We start from the raw sequence: 22251 nt of genomic DNA on the forward strand, positions 1-22251 counted from the left end.
TGCTTGGGAATATTGAAAAGAAAACCGCGCAGTCGTGACAGCAATAATATAGAGCAGCAATAATGAGCAACTTGTAAAAATGTCTTATCTTTTCACTGCACCTTCAATATTGTCGCTGGGGAATAACAAACGCTTGTCCGACAACGCGTACGACAGACTTTAGCACATGTTGTGTTGTAATATTCCGTTTAAGATTATGACTTGAAATTCTTAAATCCTCTTGAAGGAAACCAACTGCATTAAGTAGAGTATTTGTGTCACTTCGCTGGATTTAGTTGTCAGCTCAGACCAAACAAAATCCAGGTTCTTACATTTCCTCTTGGGCAAGGCCAGTGATGTGAAATGTTTCCAGAGATTATGTGTGATTTCAAAACGTTACTGTCTTTTATCTAAGCTACTTTTCATTGCCTGCTGCATTTGTAGCAGAACTAGCTCCCATGCAGATCAAATTCTGCTCAATTCTTCAGCCAAAATTCTTTTTCTTTTTTTTTCTTCTGGCACTGAATTCTTTTCATTCACAAGAACTGGAAGTAATAGCAGAAGCTATGGGGAAAGGTTTGTATTCGTTTTCAGCAACACAGATAATCTTGTTTGTTTTTGTGCATTAGTGAAGTCATTTCATGTCACTTTCTTATCAGGAGCTGATTTATGCAACACAGGCTTTGGGAACATTGAGTCTGTGTAAATAAGCCCAAACAAATGCATATTAAGAATCATGAATACATACTTTTTTCCTTTCTACTAGCAGACATGTCCTCTCCCACCATGAAGAAGCCAGACAAGCCGCTGTTCAGCCCCACTTCTCCGCAGGACTCCTCACCACGACTCAGCACTTTCTCTCAGCCTCATCACCCAGGCCTAACAGGTGTAGGACACAGTGGTGAGTCACGAGTGACACACGGGAACACGCCAGTGTTTTGGATGGTTTTGTTGATCCACATGCAAACAGCATTGTAGAAAACTGCTCCCACAGTAAAAATATCTCGAGCAACACATCTTCCTCTATGTCTTTGGTGTGTATGTGTGGCAGCGTTACAGCACCACATACAGGCCTGGCATGCACACTACAGCGTTGAGTCATTTTCTGGGGTTTTGTGTGTATGAAAACATTTCATGAAACATTATCTTGTTTACGGAAAAAACGTTTTTAAGAACAAATTGGGAATGTTCTGGATATGACGCAAATGCTGGATACACATTGTGGGCGATGGTGGCTCAGCGGTCGAGCGAGTCCTCTTTCAACCGGAAGGTGTTCGATTCCTGCCTCCTCTAGTCTCCATGCCATCAGAGTGTCAACCTACCAAATTTAAAACACAACACAGGGACAAGGTTGTTTTCACACATAGTCAATGAGGATTGCTTTGTCTTGTCTCCCTCGCTCACATACTCTGTCTCTATCTCCCTTTTGACTCATGTGTCTGTCGCAGTTATATCGACGAGGAGCCCCCCTCCACACTCGCCCCTGCAGTTCTCGGCTTCGGCTATCTTGCCCCCGGCACCGTCGCCCTACTTTTCGCACACCACCATCCGCTACCCGCCCCACCTCAACCCTGCTGATCCCCTCAAGAGCTACGTGCCGTCATACGACCCGTCCAGCCCGCAGAGCAGCCAGGTCAGTCCTCTCTTTGTGTTTCTCTGTGTCTCGTCTTTGAAGAAGGCCAAGAGTTGAAGCTTGTTTTGGCACGACTTTCACGTGTCTTAAATACTTGTTTGTTACCGTGTTTGGCTTTACGTCCCTCTGACCTCAAGTGATTCACAATACGATAATTTATAGCATGCATTTGTCATTATTTCATTACTCCCTTATTGGTGTATTTGCAAGTAGATGGCTTTTTTTTTCTTTTATCTGAAACCTGCTGCTGGTCATTCTCTTTATTTATGACATAGTTTACAATTAAATGTAAATCACTGGTTACTGGTTCAAGAGGGTGTCCTTACAGAGCCTGAACTTCTCCTGATACTCCTGATAATGCATCATCGCTGGAAGAATGAAAGAAGATAAACTAGAGAAGCATTACTATTAAAATGTGACCCCTTTTCTGTTAAGTTAAGCCTAAAAATTACTTTAATTTAATTTAGAAACTAAAAAATTGGAAATATAATAGTTGTCCCAGATAAATCAATAATTACAATAATGATTGTAAGATGTATTGAATTAAATTAGACCAATATGCATGGAATTAAATAATATTAAGAATTAATTTGACCACTTTGAGATAAAGATGCATTTACTTTTCATTTAATATAACCCCCCTCCTTGTGGAGGGTTTCCAGTTCAAATCCCCACCAGGTCGAGTGCTGGGATCCACTTTAGCAAAGGGACCCAATCCCATTGCTTATTGTTAATTCTAGACTCCTAGTGCCAGTCACTCGCCCAGATAATGTGCAGGAAGTAAAAATCTGCCGATTTAAATATGCAGATCATCCACTGTGGCGACCCCTCGAGGGAAAGAACAAAAAAAAATAGCCAAAAAAAGTCGACGAGACCTTTGCAACTGCAGTCACATGTGACATGTAAAACTGTATTAAGACGTTGTGGTAAATCAAATAGCTCAGGGGCTTTATACATTCTGGGTACACAGTGGAGATAGTGTGCTGGAGAGAGAGAGAGAGAGAAGGCGCCTCTACAGACGAGAAAGCCTTGTGATATTTATGTGAGTTTTATATCCCCACTGTTCTCACTGTAAACAAAAGCCTTGTAGACGGCTACATCCCCAGAGCAGGGAGAGGGATGAGGGGTGGATGGGGGCAGGAGGGTCTGTTACTCGAGAGAAAAACCGCGGGGAATGATAAAGGTTGTAAATATTTGCCGTTGCCGGGGCCCGGCTCTTGTGCAGAATTAACTGGCCCTCTGCTGGGGTGCTGGAGAAAGGAGGGGGGCTGGTAGTGGTTGGCTTGCAAAATGGTAAAGGAAGAGAGAGCCCGAAGACCAGCTGGGGTAGGATTGGTTTTGGGGTGGGTTTGCCGGCTCAGCAAATAACACAGTGCTTATAATCCCGTGGACGAGTGCCAGAATGTTTTTATGCTTGCTTTAACGCAGATTATATTACACTCTAATTAAACATTCTATTCACATCGGAGGGAACCCTGTGGACACAATTCTCTCCCAGAAAGGCCTGTTTGAGTTTTGAACTCGGGGCGGCCCTGAGACGAACGCCCCAGACGATCTCCAGCCGTCCTGAAAGAGTAGCTCCCACGAGCTTCCTTTATTTCTATCTCCATATATATACAGTCCCTCTCTGTACTTGCTCATTCACACCATTGTAACACAAGTCACACCGCTACTCTGTGTGTGTGTGTGTTTTTTTTCTTTTTTTACACCCGCGTCCTCCTAAATTTCATTTATGAGTGCCATTAAAATCATTGTTCAAAATCATGTCGGAAATCCAGCGGCGGTGACTAAGGATCTATTGTTGCTTGTGCCCCCCCAGAGCTTTAGTAATAACTGTGACAATGCAACGACTGCAAGTACTACAAGTGTTCTCTTCAGGCGTAGCATTTAGTGTAAGAGTGAGTGGGATTTTTGAGGGCAAACAGAGCAGTTAAGGCAGGGGTGTCAAACTGGGGGCCAGTGAACATCTAGTCTGGTCAAGAGGGGGCCAGTCTGGATACAAACGTTGGAAAAAATGATTATATATATGATATATAATATGAGTTTCAAATTAGAATACAATATTCTATAATGATTTTGCAATAAAGATGTCCATGATGGTATTTTCAAAATAAAAGTGACATGGAATGGTGAATACTTCTCACTAAAAACATATTTATGATTCATAAATATCTATTCATATCAAAAACAGAGACCTTTTTTTTTTTCAATTATGTAAATAATAACATGGGCAAGCGTAATTAAATGGACATAAGGGTGCAAGCTTGTTTTATGCTTCTCACCGTATAAGAAAAGTGTATATTGTTACACGCTTGTGTTATTTTATGGTGATCGGCCCAATTTACTGCACATTTACAAGCGAGCAGGAGCTTGTAAACACAAGGCACTGGACACAGCTTTGGCTGCCCACTTGTGAGGTCAGAGGTTTGATGGGAAACAAAACAAGTGCACCTCTCGTCCAGCCACCTTAGTTCCTTATTTTCCTGCATTAAGATGTGGTGGATTCTCTAATTCTAATTCTCTATATATGTATATATATACAGTATATATATATATATATATATATATGTGTATATATATATATGCACATGGTTTGGATTATATTATTGTAATATGTTTTCACTTCTACCTAGGGCCGCAACAATGTATTGATTAAATAATAATTAAAACAGGTTCACAGATGATTTGGCTTCTCAAATGTGAATATTTAGTGGTTTCCTTACTTCATACAATAAAGAAATCATTCAATCTCAATCAATAATTTCCATTTGTGAACAAAACAAGACATTTGAGAACGTCATCATTTTTCAACATTTTCAACAGACACTTTATGGACCAAAGGGTTAAATCTGAATGTAGTTGTTTGTTCATTTAAAAGATGCCAAAAAAATAACAAATTATTCTCTGAAATAACATACTCTGTCTATGACCTATCTGCAGCCTAACAGCAGTGGTCAGGTGGTAGGAAAGGTTCCAGGCCACTTCACGCCAGTCTTGGCTCCCTCCCCACATCACAGCGCTGTGCGACCCGTCTCGCTCTCCATGCCCGACACCAAGCCAATCACCACATCCACAGAAGGTGAGTGTCGGTGTTTACCCGCCACTGACACACACTGCCAATCCTTCACCACTCCCACACTCAGCTGTTTGCTCTGTAAATTGTTTTGTGTGTGTCTAACTGCTTATACTCCATTCAGTTCATTTAAAGGTTTCAAGTCTTTTTCACATATCTTAGTAGAAATAAGGTTCTAAGCGTACACAGTGACCTTGTACGTTTGTACTAGTTTAAATACTTCCACAGCTACATCTCTGCTCTAAGGTCATTATATACACATGTATATATATATATATATATATATATACATACATATACACATATATTTATATATATATATATATATATATATATATGTATATATATATATATATATAGAGAGAGAGAGACATCATTATAAGCATAATGATATATATAATTAATATATCATATATGTCCAAATTACTGAAAAATGGACGAGTAGGCCCTGAATAGAATTATGTGGGACTCCACATCTTAACATTGGGTTGTTTAAAAAAAATGACAGTGAAATCATTGTGGATGAGAGCAACAGCTACATACTCATTATAATGCAAGCGTGTTTTTGTGATGCTGTGTGTTACCCAGGCTACTCAGCCCCTGGCACCCCGACGGCTAATCGTTTTGTAGGCCTGAGCCCCAGAGATCCCACCTTCCTCCACCAGCAACAGGTGAGAGCCCCCTCTCCAGCACTCACTCAGCTCACTTGCTGCTCTTATCCCTTCATTTCTGTCATCCCCCCATTTTTCCCTCTCATCAGATCAGAAGTTCTCGCCCTGTGCAAAAACCAGTCACACTCTGAATTTGATTGGTAGAAAGCGCTACACCTTCTCAATAGATCTGAGAATTCAAAGATTAGGTTAGAATACTGCTAGGCTAGAGTTCAAGCATAGCGACCAGCTTGACTAAAAAAAAGTCATGCTCTTAATCAAAGCGATTTTCTTACTGTCAAGTTTGACTGATATATCACTTCATTTGTTGATGTTTAAACACATTTTTTTTTTCAATGTTCATTTTAATTTTAGATTGTAGATTAATTCAGTTTTATCTGGATTTTTTTTTCCAAATTTTCGTAAATCGCATACAATTAATCACGTCAGTTACACGTTCATTAAATTAATAGATGAAGTATAGTTTGACTATTGATTGTGGAGTTTTTTTTTTTCCTGAGGTCACTTTAAAGAGAGAAATGTAGTCGTCAGGAAATTCACTGTCATTGTGTGGCCACTACTCAGAAGATGGATGGGACATGTGGGTGTCTTTGAGAGTGTAATGTGCTCAGCTGTACTTCCTCTGCACATTACTATAGAAACTCTCTCTTTCTCTCGTACACCCACACACACACACACACACATACCACATGTAATCAGTACACTCCCTCATTTATGGTGCGCAAACCGAATATTTAGTGTTGGCGTCAAGTGGTTGCTCCAGCAGTGGTTCCTGGGACATGTGTGGTGACCCTGTGTGTGTCTGTGAGTGTGTGTGCGGCTGGGTGTGTTTTTGTGCGACTACGAGGTTAGGAGTGTTGCGGTATTGCCGGACGGCAGAGAAAGAGCCCTCGCCTCCACCCATCTTATTGAAAGTGCTGGTCCGAGGCCAAGGCTTTTCCAACCACAACTAATTGAATGCATCTGCACGCGGCTACATGATGATCGCTGGGTTTCTCCTCAGCTCGCCTTTTTTTCTTTTTCTTTTTTTCCTCTATGTTTAGTAAAAACAACAAAGCTGGCCTCTGTTCCTTTGCTTCTCTTTCTGCCTCTCTTTTCCTCTCTCTGTCTCTCATTTTCCTGAAATCAGAGTAGGTGAAAAAAAAATAAACGTTTGTCAGCAGTTGTTGGATGCAGGAGGAGTTCAGGGAGGATTCACTTGGCTGATGTTGCACAGTTCATCCTCCGCATTTTCTAGTAGCCCTGCTACTTCTTTCAGTGGTGTAAAAAGTGACTGCACAAGGCAGCGGCAGTCTGAGCGTAGCTGCGTGACCTGCTGAATTCAGTCCAAAGCCTGGCTCCCAGGGGCTGTGAGGACCATTGTTCCAGAGTTTGAAGTGTAAATCAGGCAGATAAAACGTATAAAAACATCCTTCCTTATAAATACAGTAAGATAATATAATAATTGCTAAATTGTAATTATCCAAAATTGAATTATCTTAACACATCTTTGTGATTCTGTGGCAAGCCTGTACTAATTATTTTAGGGCTGGCAAGGACCAAGACATCAGCTCAAATATCTTGCTCTGCTTAGAGAGCGTTTTATCAAAAGATGTGAAATAAAAACAGAGGATTTGTAAGCACAACAGTGACACCTCTGTTGAAGGTTATCACATGTCAGATCCAAATAAATAAAATGTTCCTTTTGGCGTGAGGGACTCTAAAACAGTCTCCATACTGATTCATCATACTTGTGCTTGTCACAGTTGTTTTTGTTTTCTGTGGTTGGATTTAACAGCCTGGGATCCAGGCGTGTAGCGCACAACTGCCACTGAGCCAAGTCCCTCAGGACAAAACACTTTCACAGAATACTCTGTCATTGTCCTCATCTGGAGATGGGACGTTTATTATGTGGGATCCATGTGGCTTTTTCTGGCAGTTTTAGTTGTTTAGTTTCAGCTGTTTATCGCCTGGCTCGGTAGGAAAAGGAAACACGTCACATACTGTACAACACATGTGTAGAGCGTTGCACTGAGCATTGAGGCTGCACAAAATAAACAGAGGTAAACATTTTTTTTATTATTATTATCCCTATTGTTTGGACTGCTAAGACAGCTTTCATTCCATCCATGAGTGATAGTTATTATGATAACATTACTTGAAAGTCACCGAAAGACTTGGTGAAGCGTAACAACCTACTTTTCATAAAAAAGCCTGATTTAAAATGTGGCACCATTTAAATAGAAGCCCTTGGACACACACATGCACACACACACACACACACAGACAAATGAAAAACAAAAAAACAACCACGCCACACACTCCCACACCTGCTCTACGATTCCCAGGCAGCGAATGTGTGAAAACTGTCCATTCATCTCTCGCCTTGGTTAACCCCTCGAGGGAATGCCACCATGCAGCATTCCGCAGGGAAAGATCCATGATCAGATGTCATTTGGTATTATCTAAGGAAAGATCCTAATCCACAATCTGCCCGCATCTGTTTGCTAACGTTCCCCCTTTTCCCCGCTGCCTGTGCCACTCTGATGTGCCGATGCCAGTGGACAGATGGCAAGCCCCTCGAGGAGCGGTGGCACCGAGCGTCTGGCCCAACCCGCACATTCTCTCCAAGCCTTTGTCAGGCTGGAGAGTGCGGGAGCAGCGGGGGGGGGTTTAGTCTCTCATCCTTCGATAATTACAAAACACACTGGATGGAACGAGATAAACTGCTTCTCATTCAGTTTTGTTTAAAGCAATTGAACTCATTAAAACATATATTAACCACGTAGAATTTTAAAGTCTCTTGCACATATGTTACTAGGTATAAGGTGGTCATACATTAATGTTCACAGTGACCTCGCACATGAGGTAATTGGACATCTAAGATCACTTGATTTTCAGCTTATGTTGCTCTCTACAGTGTTAAATCATATAAACAAACATATTATATACATTTAATATGTCATGCTTGTTGACCAAACGACTAAAAAAAATAGAGTAGGCCCATAATAGAAGCGTGTGGAACGCCACATCTTGACACTGTTGTTTGCAATCTTATTAAATTACTTAATTGAATAAATGTATAGTTCACACACTATAAACCACCAGAGATTAGAGCAACAGCTACATGTAAATTCCTGATTTATTCATTATAGCATTGGGGTTTAGTCTCTCAATCTCTGATAGTTACAAATCACACTGGATGGAACAAGATAAACTCATTCAGTTTTGTTGAAAACAGTTTAAAATCTGATACGCATATATTATTAGATATAAGGTGGACGTACGTAAGTGTGCACCATGTAAGGTCACTTGATTTTCAGTTCATGTTACAGTGTCTTTACAGTGTTGAATTATATATATTTATATATATATATATATACATATACATATATGTATATAAAAACATTTTAAAATATGTCATACTTGTTTGTTGACCAAATGGCTGAAAAATGAGAGTGGGCCCATGATAGCAGCGTGTGAAACTCCACACAATTGATTGTTGTCTTATTTTAAGTGTATAGTTCCTAAATGTAACTCATAAATTGAATGTGTCAAATTGTTACACAATGGAAGGTCATTTCATCACTGTAATGATTTATTTTCTCAGTGAATCGTCGATCAAATCGATTATCAAAAGCGTTGGCATTTAATTTACCCATCTCTGCAGCAGCTACTCACACTTACTCTCTCTTGATTTTCTTTCCTTCTTGCAACAACTTTACATTTTGTCCAGAAAAGAAATGAAATCGGGCCTTGGAGCCACATTACTGAATTTAAACACGTCTAAAGTAGGCAACCATCAGCATCTTCTGATTATTTTCATCCAGGTGTTTGGAGGAGGGATAAAAGGAAAAATGGCAGTTCTTGACCGCGGCAAATGTCTTTGAATATTCAGTGTGTGCGTATATATATATATATATGTATATGTATATATATATATATATATATATATATACACATCTCTGATTAAATCCCTCTTAAGTGCCTCTGCAGAAACGTCTGCCAGTGCACGCAGAGTGCTAACAGTGCAGTTTTTACCCTGATACATTACTAAATGAATGTGTTGACCACAGGGCAAGGTTAGGCTGGTATTGGCAGAGATAGCTCTCAGCTGGATTGCCGACACGTGCGCTCGCATAATGCATGTAAAGGAGACACCGTGTTTGTGTGTGGCTTTTTTTTTTTGGAGCAATAATTTGTAATCAGTATGTAAGGCTGGCATGTCTTGAGAGTTTGTTTGCGTGTGTGTGTGTGTGTGTGTGTGTGTGTGTGTGCCTGTTTAACTTCATTGTGATTCTGACCCCTAATCAATAAAAACAGTTAGCTAATGAAAAAGCGTCTGCATGTTTGAGGGCATGTGTACTCCATCCTGACTCTGATAGTGCACTTACACTGCGGCATTGATTAAAGACAGGGTGCATGCATCCACTGGACTGCATGGCTTCATTGGCAGCAACCAGCAACACAAAGCAGTTAACTACTCACATCTACCAAAATAATGCCACCCACATTATGCAACTAACTATTTTTTTTTTAACTTTCAGGTTAACTGTGACCACTAACTTCAACTGCATGCTCTTTTATTTCTATGTTTTCGATATTTTACACAAGTGATTCCATTCATTTTCATAACCTTGTCAGTCACAGTTATGACTCACTTTGGAGTCCGTTGTTTTTATTTTGCTTTCTGCTGCTCTTGCTTCAAAGGCTCTTCTGCATGCATCTGTGTATAGAGTGTTGAGTTGTGTAGTGTAATCTGAAGTGGAAGTTGTCTTGGCCCAGTGATCTGACCGCTAGGTTTCAATTGACAGCTGAGGAAGTGTGACTGGAGCGTGACTCAAAACGGCAGACATTATGGCCCCAGTGCCACTGACGACACTTTGGGGATTGCTTGGCAAAGGTAACCTTTTCATTCTTTCATGCCATCTCTCTGTGTCACACACGCACACACTCATATACACACATAAATGCCATATAATGTATGTTTTGCCTAATTGTCTACTCCTTATATTTCACAAATTCACATATTTTACATATAAAGTCACATATAAATGTAATTAATTATGGTGTAGTCTGTCATTTAGGTAAACCTTTTGGACTTTTTGAGCTTAAGTTGTGTATTTTTCATTTATTTATTGTCCTGGTGCTTCCTGTTTCCTTCTCCTCCATCCCCTCCTCGCTATTCTCCTCCCCCCTGGTGTTTTTGACAGTTCTTACCTTGAATTGTTTTCTTTATCTGTCATTCAAGTTAACTGAATGTCTTATGTCTTACTTGTGCATTAATTCTGTTCAGTTTTTGATGTATTTTGTATTTGTTTAAGGTATATATATATCAAATGTCTAAATACATTTAAAAAAAGCAAAGAACTAGATCAAAACCATAGACATATTTACATAAGTCATGATTTAATGGTTTAATTTCACTGCTCGGTTATCATTTACCCCAACGTGACATCTACTTCAGGATCATCGAGCTTTTCTCGTGGAGTCACTAAAGCCTCCGAGAACAAACCAAGTCGAACCATATGGAATCAAAGTCATTTCAGGTCACATTTGAACAAGCTTAGCTTTGTTTGATTGTATGCTGAGGTCACGCTTCACTCTCCTTTACCTAAAGTCAGAGAAATCCTCCCCCTGCCTCCAATACTGTATCTCCCCCCCTCTGGGGAAGAAAAACCTGAACCATTTCCCCATGAAGCAAGCTGAGCTAAGCCTTTTCCTGTTTCGTCTCCCTTCTCCCCGCTTCCCTGGAAGTGTGTGTGTGTGTGTGTGTACAGCTTGTTTTGCCTTCGCTGAACCCCCTTCAAAAGGCCTCCTAATAGGCCGGTGGAGGTAGGAGAGTAAAAATGTCCCCTGCAGCAGCTCCAGGTCTCTTATTCCACTCACACAGCAGCAAACCCCTCCACCTCTCTCTACATGTGGGTGTACAGTAATGAGTACAGATAAAACCGACTCCAACTGAATTTACTTTATTCTTCTACGAGGATGGGATTGTAATTTTATTACATTTGTTCCCCCCTCTTTGTAAAACTCTTCCACATATAGATGAAATCAGTCGGATTTCTCTTTTATCTCGCTCGCCCCCTTAAACGGAGCGCTCTTCAGTACTATGCCTCTTCAGTACTAGCCCCAAATTAAAACGCTGCCAGACACGCATGTTGCCATTGTGCAGGAAATGGGTCAGCAATCCATTAAGATGCCATTAGATAATCTAATTTAGGGAGCTAATCCTTAAACGAAGCACGCTGTACAACCGGGATCGGCTCGCAGAGAGTAGAATTAGCGAGGTTTGGGCGCTGGACAGGGTGAGGGGAGGTCATCTTGAAGGTTGCCGAAGAAATACAGAAGGTGAAGGTCAGGCTGGCTGGATTGCAGAAATGTGAAGTAAAAACTAGAATGGAGCGAGAAATAACCAACAATACCATAATATTATAATGGAAGGTTGTATTTTAATTATATTTCCTAATATGTTTTGTTTTTTTTAATCTTTAGAAAGGGATGATTGGAATTAGAATAAGTTTTTCTACTTACACTTACTTCTCCCCTGTGGAACTCGTGCATCAAAATGATCTCCCAATTTCCCACTGGAAATCATGGTGTTCATGTGCACGCCGGGAACTCAAATTGACCATCATCCTGATAGCACGTGAAGGCAGCATTAATACTGATGAGTGAAGTATCCTTTACATTAAATTCTACCTGAGCTGCAGCTTTAGGTTAAGAGGACGTACAGAGACTGACAGTCGGTATCGATTTTAACAAGATTAAAAGCGATCCGCCGCTTTAGTGTGCACAAAAGGCCCATAAGTCTGCTTTCTGTAGCTGTGTGGTCCCACTAATGTAAGCCATTACCTGAGAGGAGTGAACACGGAGCAGAGGGAGAAAGAAAAGGAAAGAAGGGAGGAGAGCAAACGAGGGAAAAAGAGAAAAGTGCAGCACTTGGCTGCTCTGTGCGCTCTTTGTTCAGCAAGGTAGGAAAAAACTTAATCCCCCCCGTTTCCTGTCCGATGATTTTTGGCAGGGGGGGAGAAGAAGGCAGGAGAGAGAGGACAGTATGAAAACGGATTGCACAGGAAAAAACTGTTTATCCGTGTTGGGGTGTTTTTTTTTTTGACGTCTTGAAACTTGAAGGATGTTTGTTTTTATTTCTCTCCTCTGTGTCGGTGTTTCTTTCACTATTTAGACCATGATGTGAATTGAATTTGCACTTGTATTATTTTAGGTAAAAAGAGCAGTGACTGGTGATTTGTATAAAATTCAGACTGGCTTGATGAGCTGCTTTCATGGACGCAGACATTGTTGTGTTTGTGAGGCTTCGCCAAGAATCAGGTCCTCCCCCCCCCTCCCTCCTCCAACTCCGTCGACCTCGGCCTTGTCTGTGTGTTTTTTTGTTTCTCTTCAACACACGTCTCGTCTTTGTGTCATTCGTCTTCTCCCTTAGCATTTTCCCGTGCTCTTTTCCTCTTCATTTGTCCTCACTGTCTTTGTTCCTTTGTCGTCCTTCTTTCCTTCTCCTCTCCGTCTGTTCCAGGTTTTTCAGCCCGCAGTGCACTTCAGTGCGTCGTAAAAAAAAAAAAATAAATAAATAAAGAAAGAAAAGTTTGTTACTGTTGAATCGGACAGCAAGTGTGCGACACAGGTATTCTCAGACTTAGCGGGGGTGATGTGAGAAGTGGGAGGGTGTTAGATGAGCGCACACTGGGGATCTGTGGGGTAAGAAGGGGGAGGAGGGGCTAATTATCTGACATCTACGTAGTGCAGCAGCACCCCTCGGGAACAACATGCTGTTTGTTCCCACTTGCGTTTTCAGTTAGCACCGTTGCTCTCCAGGAACAATCACTGTGTTGTTTTGCCATTAGCGTGAGATGAATAGGGATGGGACAGCTTTGTGTAGCCCCCCCCTCCCCGACCTACACTTTTTACCCACGACCCAACCTCCTCCCTCCCCTTCCTCCCCTCCTCCACCACCAATCACACTCCCCCCCTTGTTCTTTTCTATACTGCCGTCAATTCAAAGAAGAGGGCCTGCGTCAGGGCCCACTCACATGATGTCCTTTGCTGGGAATCAAGTGGAATCCTCAGCTTAAATGAACGAGATATTTTCATTTGTCCAAACAAAAAATATGATAAATGATTCCTAAATGTGACGAAAAAAAGCTAACTTTAAAATATTTCATTCTGTGACTGGACAGAGCATAAAATCAGTCTCGTCATCAGTCTTATTCTTATAAGACTTAGGGTGGGAACTGCCTGTCCAACTCTGGTCTGACTGAATATATACATGTAGTTGCAGAGATGCACTGATACAAGTATCAGGCGTCAGGTCCACTGCTGCCCTCGTGTACTCATATATGTACTTGTAAAACTACCCTGATTGTGCTGCACCTGGCTGCTGCAGGTGTGTGGCAATAAGCGGATGTGTCGCAATGACTCAGCAGTTTGAGAATACTTTAAGATAAGCAATGATGACAAATGCAGAGCAGACTGTAACCTGTGTTCTGCTCGACTGTCAAGAGGAGGAAAGTAGCTCATTTGATAAAGACATCTAAACAACATCATGTTTTGTTTTACAGCTAAAATAAAGGCGATAGTCCACTCTTCAAAAAGTTTTGGAGGAGCCTGTTAATGTTCAAACAGAAGCAATAGTGTCTAATCTTGACACTATTTTTTGCTGTAATGGTATTGGCAAATACTCAAATTTAAGTAATCATACTTAATACTAAAAAAAGCGTCAAGATCCATCGATACTCCATTTGTTTTACGTTTATGTTTTTGACTCTATACTGCCCCCATGAAATCTAGTGGTATTGCTCCTCTCTGCATCATTGTGCACATCGCAGGAATTCTGTCCTTCTCTGTCCTTTGTGCGGTGTAAATGGGCCTTGGGACTCCAAAGTCTGGTCGTTTGGAGCTGATCGGTTTAATTAACATTGTGTGAACTGCAATGTAACGGACCTGTGTTTGCATTGAAAAATGTGCGCACTACAGCTTTACAGCTTGATAACTGAGAGTGGAGCAGTGATGCTGCTCGTTCACGCTCAGTGTCCTGGTCAGGATGATTGAAAGAAAATATTTGATCACATGCTGCACAAACATGTTCATTGGCATATGACTAATCTCTCTGTCTGTCTCTCTGTCTCTCTCTCTCTCTGTCCACAGTCCTGGTACCTGGGCGAGCTTAGTTCCATTCCAAGTGTCGAACGGGACTCCGATTCTGCCAACAAATGTCCACCAGAACTACAGCATAAACATCATTGGTGAGCCCCTGGTCCCCGCCGAGACAGGGAACTGAACACGCGGAGGCCGGACGACCCGGGTGTTTTGGCGGTGCTGAGATGGCGCCACAGGAGTCCGCAGTGGCCGCGGGAGAAACCAGCAGCAGCAGCATGAGCTGCACACGTTTGACCCCAGATCTCACCCCTTCCCTTCTTCAACCCCGATCCCGTCACCGATTCCTCTCCCTCCTCCATGATGGACCCTGTCCACGAAGTGAAGACGAAGGTCGGTTGGTTCAGAGGACAGAAATGTAGGGAGAAAAAAAAAAACGCCCAGACCATCCCACACACCTGCCACCACCCATCACCCACCAGTCAGTTGTTGTGTTTGCAGAACTTTTCAGTTCCTTCAAATACTGTGATGTATAGATGCCTTAACATTTGATTGCATGACACTCTAGTCTCTTAGCGGCGATTCCTGCTCTTTTTTTTTCACGCGCGGGGCGTATGACGATGTAAAATCACACACACACATACATAAGTGAATCGGTCTGTGTTAAAAACAACCTCTGCCTGGTGGATGCTCTGAGACTCTAAGCTCTTTAAATTCAAACCTCTTAAAAAGAGGCTTTTTCCCCACTGTGTGCACCATAGGAACAAAACAAAACAAAACAAAAAAAATTGTGAATTCAGAGTGTTTTATTCTTCCGTTTTTTTTTTTTTATGAGTTCAGTTTACTGTGACATGACTCTTTGTTCAGAAAAAAAAAAAAAAATGTGTTGACTTTGTTTATTCTGTGTCGCTACTTACTTCCAAGAATTTATGTGAACACTTACAGCGAGAGTTGAAAACTCTTAGTGCGGTTTTTCAAGAGAACACTAAATTGAGATTGGACCCCTCGTTAAAGAATTTGCATCTCCTTTACAAAAGGACTCAAAAAAGAGAGAGAGAGAGAAAGAGAGACAGAGAATATCTCCATAGAGGCAAGTGCAATTGAATTTTTGAAGGGAAGCTATCAGTCTGTCGGCCCTTAGACTCTAAAGGAAGGGGGATAAATATAAAATGGTTTTTATGGGTATAATGTTTTAGAAAACATCTTGAATTTGATTTCAGTCACATGACCGTCTCCTCATGAGAAAAAAAAAAAAAGAAGAAGCATGAAAAACATTTGAAGGCAAGCACTGAGCTGCAGCGCTGAGCAAACCCAGCACTTCTTTTAGAGGTTTTTTTTTTAATTTATTTTATGGGGGAAAATAATAAATGAACATAAGTAATTAAACGCACCTAGTGTGTAAAAAAAAAGAAAAGAAAATGCCATTTCTATATTATTTTTTAAAGTGTTCATGATAAGATCAAGAGCATATGCATTTGGCCATCAGCTTCTAAAGCTTATGTTTACAGGGGGGGAGGGGGGGTGAAAAATGGAAATGCAAAGTGTTAATTCATGGTAAATGTACATTCGGCTTAAAGCTGCAGCTTGTGCAAGTTAACTCTGCAGTGGAAGAGGTTGAAAATCTTTTTGAACCCAAGTGGTGGCAGATCCCTGAAATCTAGAATTGTGCACGGCATTGCCTCTCCAGTCCAGACATATTTATATATAAGGAAAAAAAAAACAATTTCTCAAGTTAATTTGCACGATGACATATAGTCCACATTACGTGCCTTGCCTTTGAATATAGAGACGTCACTACACTTGTTTTTTGCTGCATTTATCATTATAGAGAGAGAGAGAGAGAGAAAAAAAAGAATTAACATTTTTATGAATAAGAATTGTTTTGTACTCTGAATGAAAACTGTTGATTTTTAACTTCATGTACTACTCTATCTCACAGTTACATACGCATATCAAGGCTGTGTATAGTTGCCGTTTGAAAGTTTGTAATCAACCAGCATTTTTTTCTTCCTTCAGTATTTTTTGGTGGTTTTTCAAATAACCTGTCATCTTTTTTTTTTTGTTGTTGTTTTCCTTACTTTCAATGCTCATTTTGTTCATCTTCCAGTTACTATTGTGGAGGGTGGAAATTTCAGAATTATGAAAATTATGCAATACCAAGTTTTGCCTATGTAGGTATAGTGCTTATATAGATGCGTCAATTATTAGAGGCTAGTTTGGAAATAGACAATATTGTAATGCATTTATTTTGTTGATATCGTCGTTGTTGTTGTTGTTGTTGTTGTTGTTGTTGTTGATGATGTTGTTGTTGTTGTTGTGGGTGTTCTACTTTTTTTATTGACCAAAGTGGGGACTGCTTTCTATGCAGTGTATGACAAGGTCTTTATTTCTCCTTCTTCTCCCTCTTTTTGTTCACATATGCTGTGTTTCCATCATGGTACGGTTCAGTTTGGTACAGTGCTGTACGGTTCGGGGATGGAGATGTCGATGGGATGTGGGCTGTGGGCCCCGATGGCAACTTAGGCTGAAGGTCCTTTGCACTTCATTGTTTTTCTGCAGGATGAAGTGCAACAGACCTTCAGTCAAAGTGGGAGACAAAGACCATCTTTGGTTGCACATCACACAAGACACAGTAGGGCTGCAAATAATGGCTGTTTTGAATGCCGACATTGATTATTGAAACGATTAGTCACACAATTGCTGAATGGCTGTTAAATTTGTTGCCGACTAATCGTCGATCAGCAACATCAAGAACAATGGAGGACATCCAGCAGCTGTCTTTTTCCGTTGTGGCTGTTTGTCTCAACAAGACGTCAGGCTCTGGATGAGAATACGTACCGCACTGTACCAAACCCAACCATTCCACTCGGAGGAAACATGGCTTTACAGGCCCACCGAGTGAGACGTTTCCCAGAGTATTTCGAATTCGGAAATTTGGGGGGGGGGTTTTCTCTATAGCTGTGGTCTTTCTTCATCTGCAAAGTCACTGATTGGTCGACTGTGACTCTCACTTCCAACTTCCCACTTGGGGTGCTAGCGTGTGACCTCGAAGGAGCTCTTGACCTCGAGAGACAGCTTGACTTGAGTGCGACAATCATTTGAACAAATCATTTTTGCCTAGAAAGTAACCCTGTGTCAGATCCCTCGGAGCCTCAGCTGTGTACGGACAACACGTCACGCACTTGTCTCAAACCCTACGCCTATCTGCGCGCTATTCTTGACGTCATCGAATGCAATCCCCAAGTAGATGCCTTAAACACATCAGTGAAGTGGCCTGTAACCTGCGCAACAATCACACACCGACTAATGCTCGTGAGCCCTGTCCAAATCAGCTCCAGACAGGCTCAAGCAAGCCTTTAGAAAGTATTTTATAAGTAGCAGATTTGTACAAATGTATATATGACTACACCTGAGATACTTCCCTCCCAGCAGAGCGCCCCCCCTAGAGTATGCTGAAGTAAATATTAGACCATGAGAAACATGGTGTTTTCTCGCTTCATCGTCTAAATAGAAGAAAAAAATATATAGCACTTAAATAGCACATAGGCAATCGTCTTTGTCCCCCACTCTAGTCTCAAATTAAACCTCTCAGGCGTATCACAGGGCATTATTTATATCCGACGTAGCATTTTTAATGTTTAAAAAAAAGAAGAAGAAAAAAAGACGAGAGAGAAGAGCAGCGACTCCGGTGCTGCTACAACACCTTTTGCACTCTTTCCCCCACAATCAAGAAAGAAATGTTCCCTGCAAGCAGAGGGCCTGTTTTTGAAAAGCAAAAATTATCCTCAAGTCAAGCTCAATCTCTCCGTCTTCATCTAGCACTCTTATTCAGGAACAAAATTTTAAGAAAGGAAAAAGTCACCCCGTTCTATGTGCACTGTTCTGTCTTTTATTTTTTGTTTTATTCTTTTAAAAGAAAAACTATAATGCTTTGCAGCCTTTGGCCATTGGAAACCCCACTGAAGTGCATTGTCCCCAGTTGTGTGTGTGTGTGTGTGTGTGTGTGAGAGAGATAGAGGTAGTGTCAGGGTCACTGTGCTGTAGGTGTTTGAATAGAGGAGACTGCACTTAAAGGTAAATATCCTGATTGTGAATTCTGCATTGGCAGCCGGAGCGTTTGTGTGTGAATGTGTGTGTGTGTGTGTATCGAGTGCCTCTGATGCGACACAACAAGACAAGATGAGGGTCTTTCTAGTCAAAAAAAAGGAAAAAAAGCCTGCCGTAAGACAGGAGTTTGTACACTGTAAACATGGTCGAGATTTCCGTCTCTGAGGCCCTTATTTGTAATAAATCTTCAATTCTGGGGGAAAATGAGTCAGTTCCATTTTAGGAAAAAAAGAAATGTAACTTTAGTTGATTAGATTTGGAAGCTGGGTTTTAGTTAGAAGTCTCCAGGTGTCCCCATTTAGTAGAATCTAAAGTTGCTGTGTTCCTGTTTGTAACGTCAAGATAAATTAGGGAGGTGTTCTATACAGATCTTTAAATATAAACACAACAACAATGAAGTTTTTTTTATTGTACTTCATAAGTATTTGAATTGTTGTGTGGCCATTGTGAGTGTGATGTGATTTATCTCTCTTTTTTTCTTGTTTTTTTTTTTCTTTTTAAATCAAGGGTATGGGTAATTCTTGTCCAACAAGATGGTGGCGTGAGTGTGTTAGTCCTTGCAGTAGCTGGGAGGTGATGTCACCGAACCAGGACGAGAAGGCCCCACTTTGCATGTGACCTTAAGCGTGAAGCAGGGTAAAAATCTGCAGTGGTAAATCTATCAGATAGTTTTTTAAATTTTTAATTATTATTATTATTATTGTTATTATTATTTTTCTTTACAGAGGAAGTGTTTTGCGAGAAGACCGGTGCTACATTTCACCATTTTTCTGATCCAGCTGTCTGAAAAAAACGATTAGTGAAAGCATCACGGCATCACTCATTTTGCACTTTCCACATGCCTGATGAAATACAGTATACACTACAAACAGATATTACTTTGCAAAGCGTAATGTACCTTCCACCTGATTGTGTTGCTACGCAGGGTGTGAGTGTAACCTGTGAAAAAGAAAAATGTATGAAATTTGAATTAGTGTTCTGCCCATCAGCAGCCCAGGCAGATTTTGAGGCTCACGTTAACCCTATTTTCTGAAAGTATTATGTCATCGATCACTGAGAAAACAGGACAACTTTATGCAAGGATGACCTTTGGCACTCATGCAATATACCTGAATCTCAAAATTCTGTATGTACCTATATGTGGTTATACATATGTGTATATATATATATATATATATATATATATATATATATATATATATATATATATATATGTATGTATACATACATTTATGGTTCTACATTATAACTTATCTTTCATCCTACATGAGCAATACACTCACCTTCCATACTTTGGCTATAGCTGCTAGTCACTTGGCATCAGGTCATTATGAAAACCAGCATTTTTACGGGATGTAACATTCACCAAAAGACGACAGAGAGATAGCAACACAGTGCCTGTTCCCGCTGTCCAAGTGTCTGTTGTATATAATTGTAAAATGTGATAGACTTACTTTCATATGTGAAGGGTGGTGGGGACAAAAAAACAAAACAAAAACAGCATCACACGGAACAGATTGTGGCAAAACCCGTGGAGAAATATGCTCTTTATTAACTACTTTGGTGTTTCTGTGATTGTGATTTGTTAATTTCTCTAATTATGTCGACATACAATAGCCACATCACGCTTGTCAGAGTATGACAGGAAAGGTTTGATCATCTTTTTTTTTTCCTGGGAGGTTTCGGTGCTACATTAAGTGAAAGGATGAAATTCTCAAAATAAGCTACCGGTTTTCTCTGCAGAGCTGATTTGCTTTTTCTTATTTTAGAAGGTGTGTGTGTGTGTGTGTGTGTGTGGGGGTCTTGTGGCACTTTTACTTCCCTCTGTGCACACATTTCTATTCTATGACTCATGTAAGCGTTAAGACGTGAAGCAAACAACAACAACAACACCAACAAAACAATATGTAAACAGTCTCCAGTAGTGTTTGTAGTTACACTGCAAGCGTGTGCAAAGGTCTATGTATGTATCTGAATGTACGTTTTAGAGGACTTTTGGAAACCTTTTCTTTTTTTTCTTTTTTTTTCATTTACAGTTTTAGGAGTCACAGGTGTCCATTATGAACTGTATAGCGAAAGACCTTGATATCCCTTCTTTTGTTGATTTTTAGAAAACGCCGAGCATTAGGCGTTATATGCCTTCAAGCTGGTTACATTTGGTGCAGGGGCTAAAATTGCCACAAGATTAAAATCAGTGTAAATAAAGACTCAACCTTTTTTTTGTGATTGTTACTGTTATATCCAGCCTATACTGCTAGCAGCTGTTTTTACTGCAGTCAATTACTGGAAGTGGATATATTTCCTATGCAAAACTGTTTAAACAATAAAATGAGCTATGCTACAAAAATGACTTTCATGTTTGGGTCTTTCTTGTGTTGAATGTTATTCATATTTGATTTCTTGTTCCAGATTTAATCATTTGGTAACTAGTGCACAAGTGACCTGCCACATCTGACTGCTTTCTATATAGAAGCATAAACTATAAACCAATAATAACAATAATAATAATAATGATAATAACAGTAATAATAATAAATTGAAGTACAGTCTGAGTAAAGGAGGGTTGAATTTTGTAGCTTTTTCAGACAGCAGAAGTGGGTCTGAATGTTTATTCTCTAGTGATATTCAAATAAATAAATAAATTACAATGATGCTATCAATAAAATATTTAGAGGTGCGCTCATTGGAAGTCATCACACACACACTGCTCTGCAAAATAAAGCATTGTATCATTAATTTAACGCACAGTCAGACAGCTGATCAGGCTATAGCATTTTCTGATATAGGTCAGATATTTTCATAAACATGGGTGGCAGAGAAATGCTGCTCACTGGTCACTTGTTGCTTGTGTGCTTCATTATACAGTATACAGCGTGAGCCAATATGTAAAAAAACAAAACAAAAAAAACAACGGAACAGAAACAAAAAAAAAAATCTAATGTTAGTAATTTCATCTTTTCAGACGTGAAATAATAATAAAAACATAAAATAGTCAGAGTCATGTGTTTTTCATGTGTTTTTCAGGGTGGTACCTTCGGGCTGTATTATTGTTCCTGCCGGGTCTCGGATAGAGTGAAGGACACGCGTCACCTTGGAGGAGCATGACTGTCAACAGCAAAACTAAAAAAAAATTGTTTTTCTCTCGCTCAGTGAAAAGGACAATACGTTTTTGGTTGTTTAAGTTAAAGACAGGACAGTGTCACATTTCTAGGGGAATTACAGTGGGGAAGCTGCAACTCACGGAAGAGAAAAGGGGAATGCTCTTAATTAAGCAATTGAGATTCTGTCGACCTCATTAGCTAACAGGTAAGAAACTTAAAGTCCACTCTAAACTGTCAACTGTTTTCTTTTTCCTTCATTGTTATTTATGTCTTCATGTTCAATTTCTCTCTGTCCTTAACTGGACTATAAATAGTTTTTGTACTACCTATTCTGGTACTGAAATTTCCTTGAAATGGATAAACTGTGGTTTTTGTACATTGTAATGTGTTAATAAAGTTTTGTTAAAAAATGTAAGAAGCTAAAACGGCTAAAAACGAAGAAAACAGAACAAAGTGGCACTCACTGTTTTAAAGACTCTTCATTAGAGCTGAACCAACTAAATTAATCGTCAACTATTTTGATAATCATTTTGGTTTGTGGACAAAACAAGACATTCGAGAACATCATAATTTCCATGTTTGACAAACACTGAGCTA

The 22251-nt window shown here is 40.2% G+C and overlaps 1 protein-coding gene across 11 annotated transcripts in view; it reads left to right on the forward strand.

The window, feature by feature from the left end:
- The window catches only part of LOC122765846 (nuclear factor 1 B-type-like), a 75079-nt gene extending 55718 nt beyond the window's left edge, over positions 1-19361 (forward strand). For 5 of the 11 annotated variants that reach the window (XM_044020290.1, XM_044020297.1, XM_044020293.1 and 2 more), the window contains 6 exons: positions 746-880; positions 1428-1612; positions 4553-4691; positions 5274-5356; positions 10150-10238; positions 14498-19361. In XM_044020290.1, the coding sequence (XP_043876225.1) occupies positions 746-880; positions 1428-1612; positions 4553-4691; positions 5274-5356; positions 10150-10238; positions 14498-14630 (764 nt within the window). In that variant the 3' untranslated portion in view covers positions 14631-19361. The remainder of the gene's footprint in view (positions 1-745; positions 881-1427; positions 1613-4552; positions 4692-5273; positions 5357-10149; positions 10239-14497) is intronic. The other 6 variants (XM_044020291.1, XM_044020296.1, XM_044020294.1 and 3 more) reach the window with 3 other exon arrangements.
- The last annotated feature ends 2890 nt before the right edge of the window (positions 19362-22251 follow it).

This window comes from Solea senegalensis, linkage group LG3 (assembly GCF_019176455.1).
Source record: "Solea senegalensis isolate Sse05_10M linkage group LG3, IFAPA_SoseM_1, whole genome shotgun sequence".
Lineage (NCBI taxonomy): Eukaryota > Metazoa > Chordata > Actinopteri > Pleuronectiformes > Soleidae > Solea > Solea senegalensis.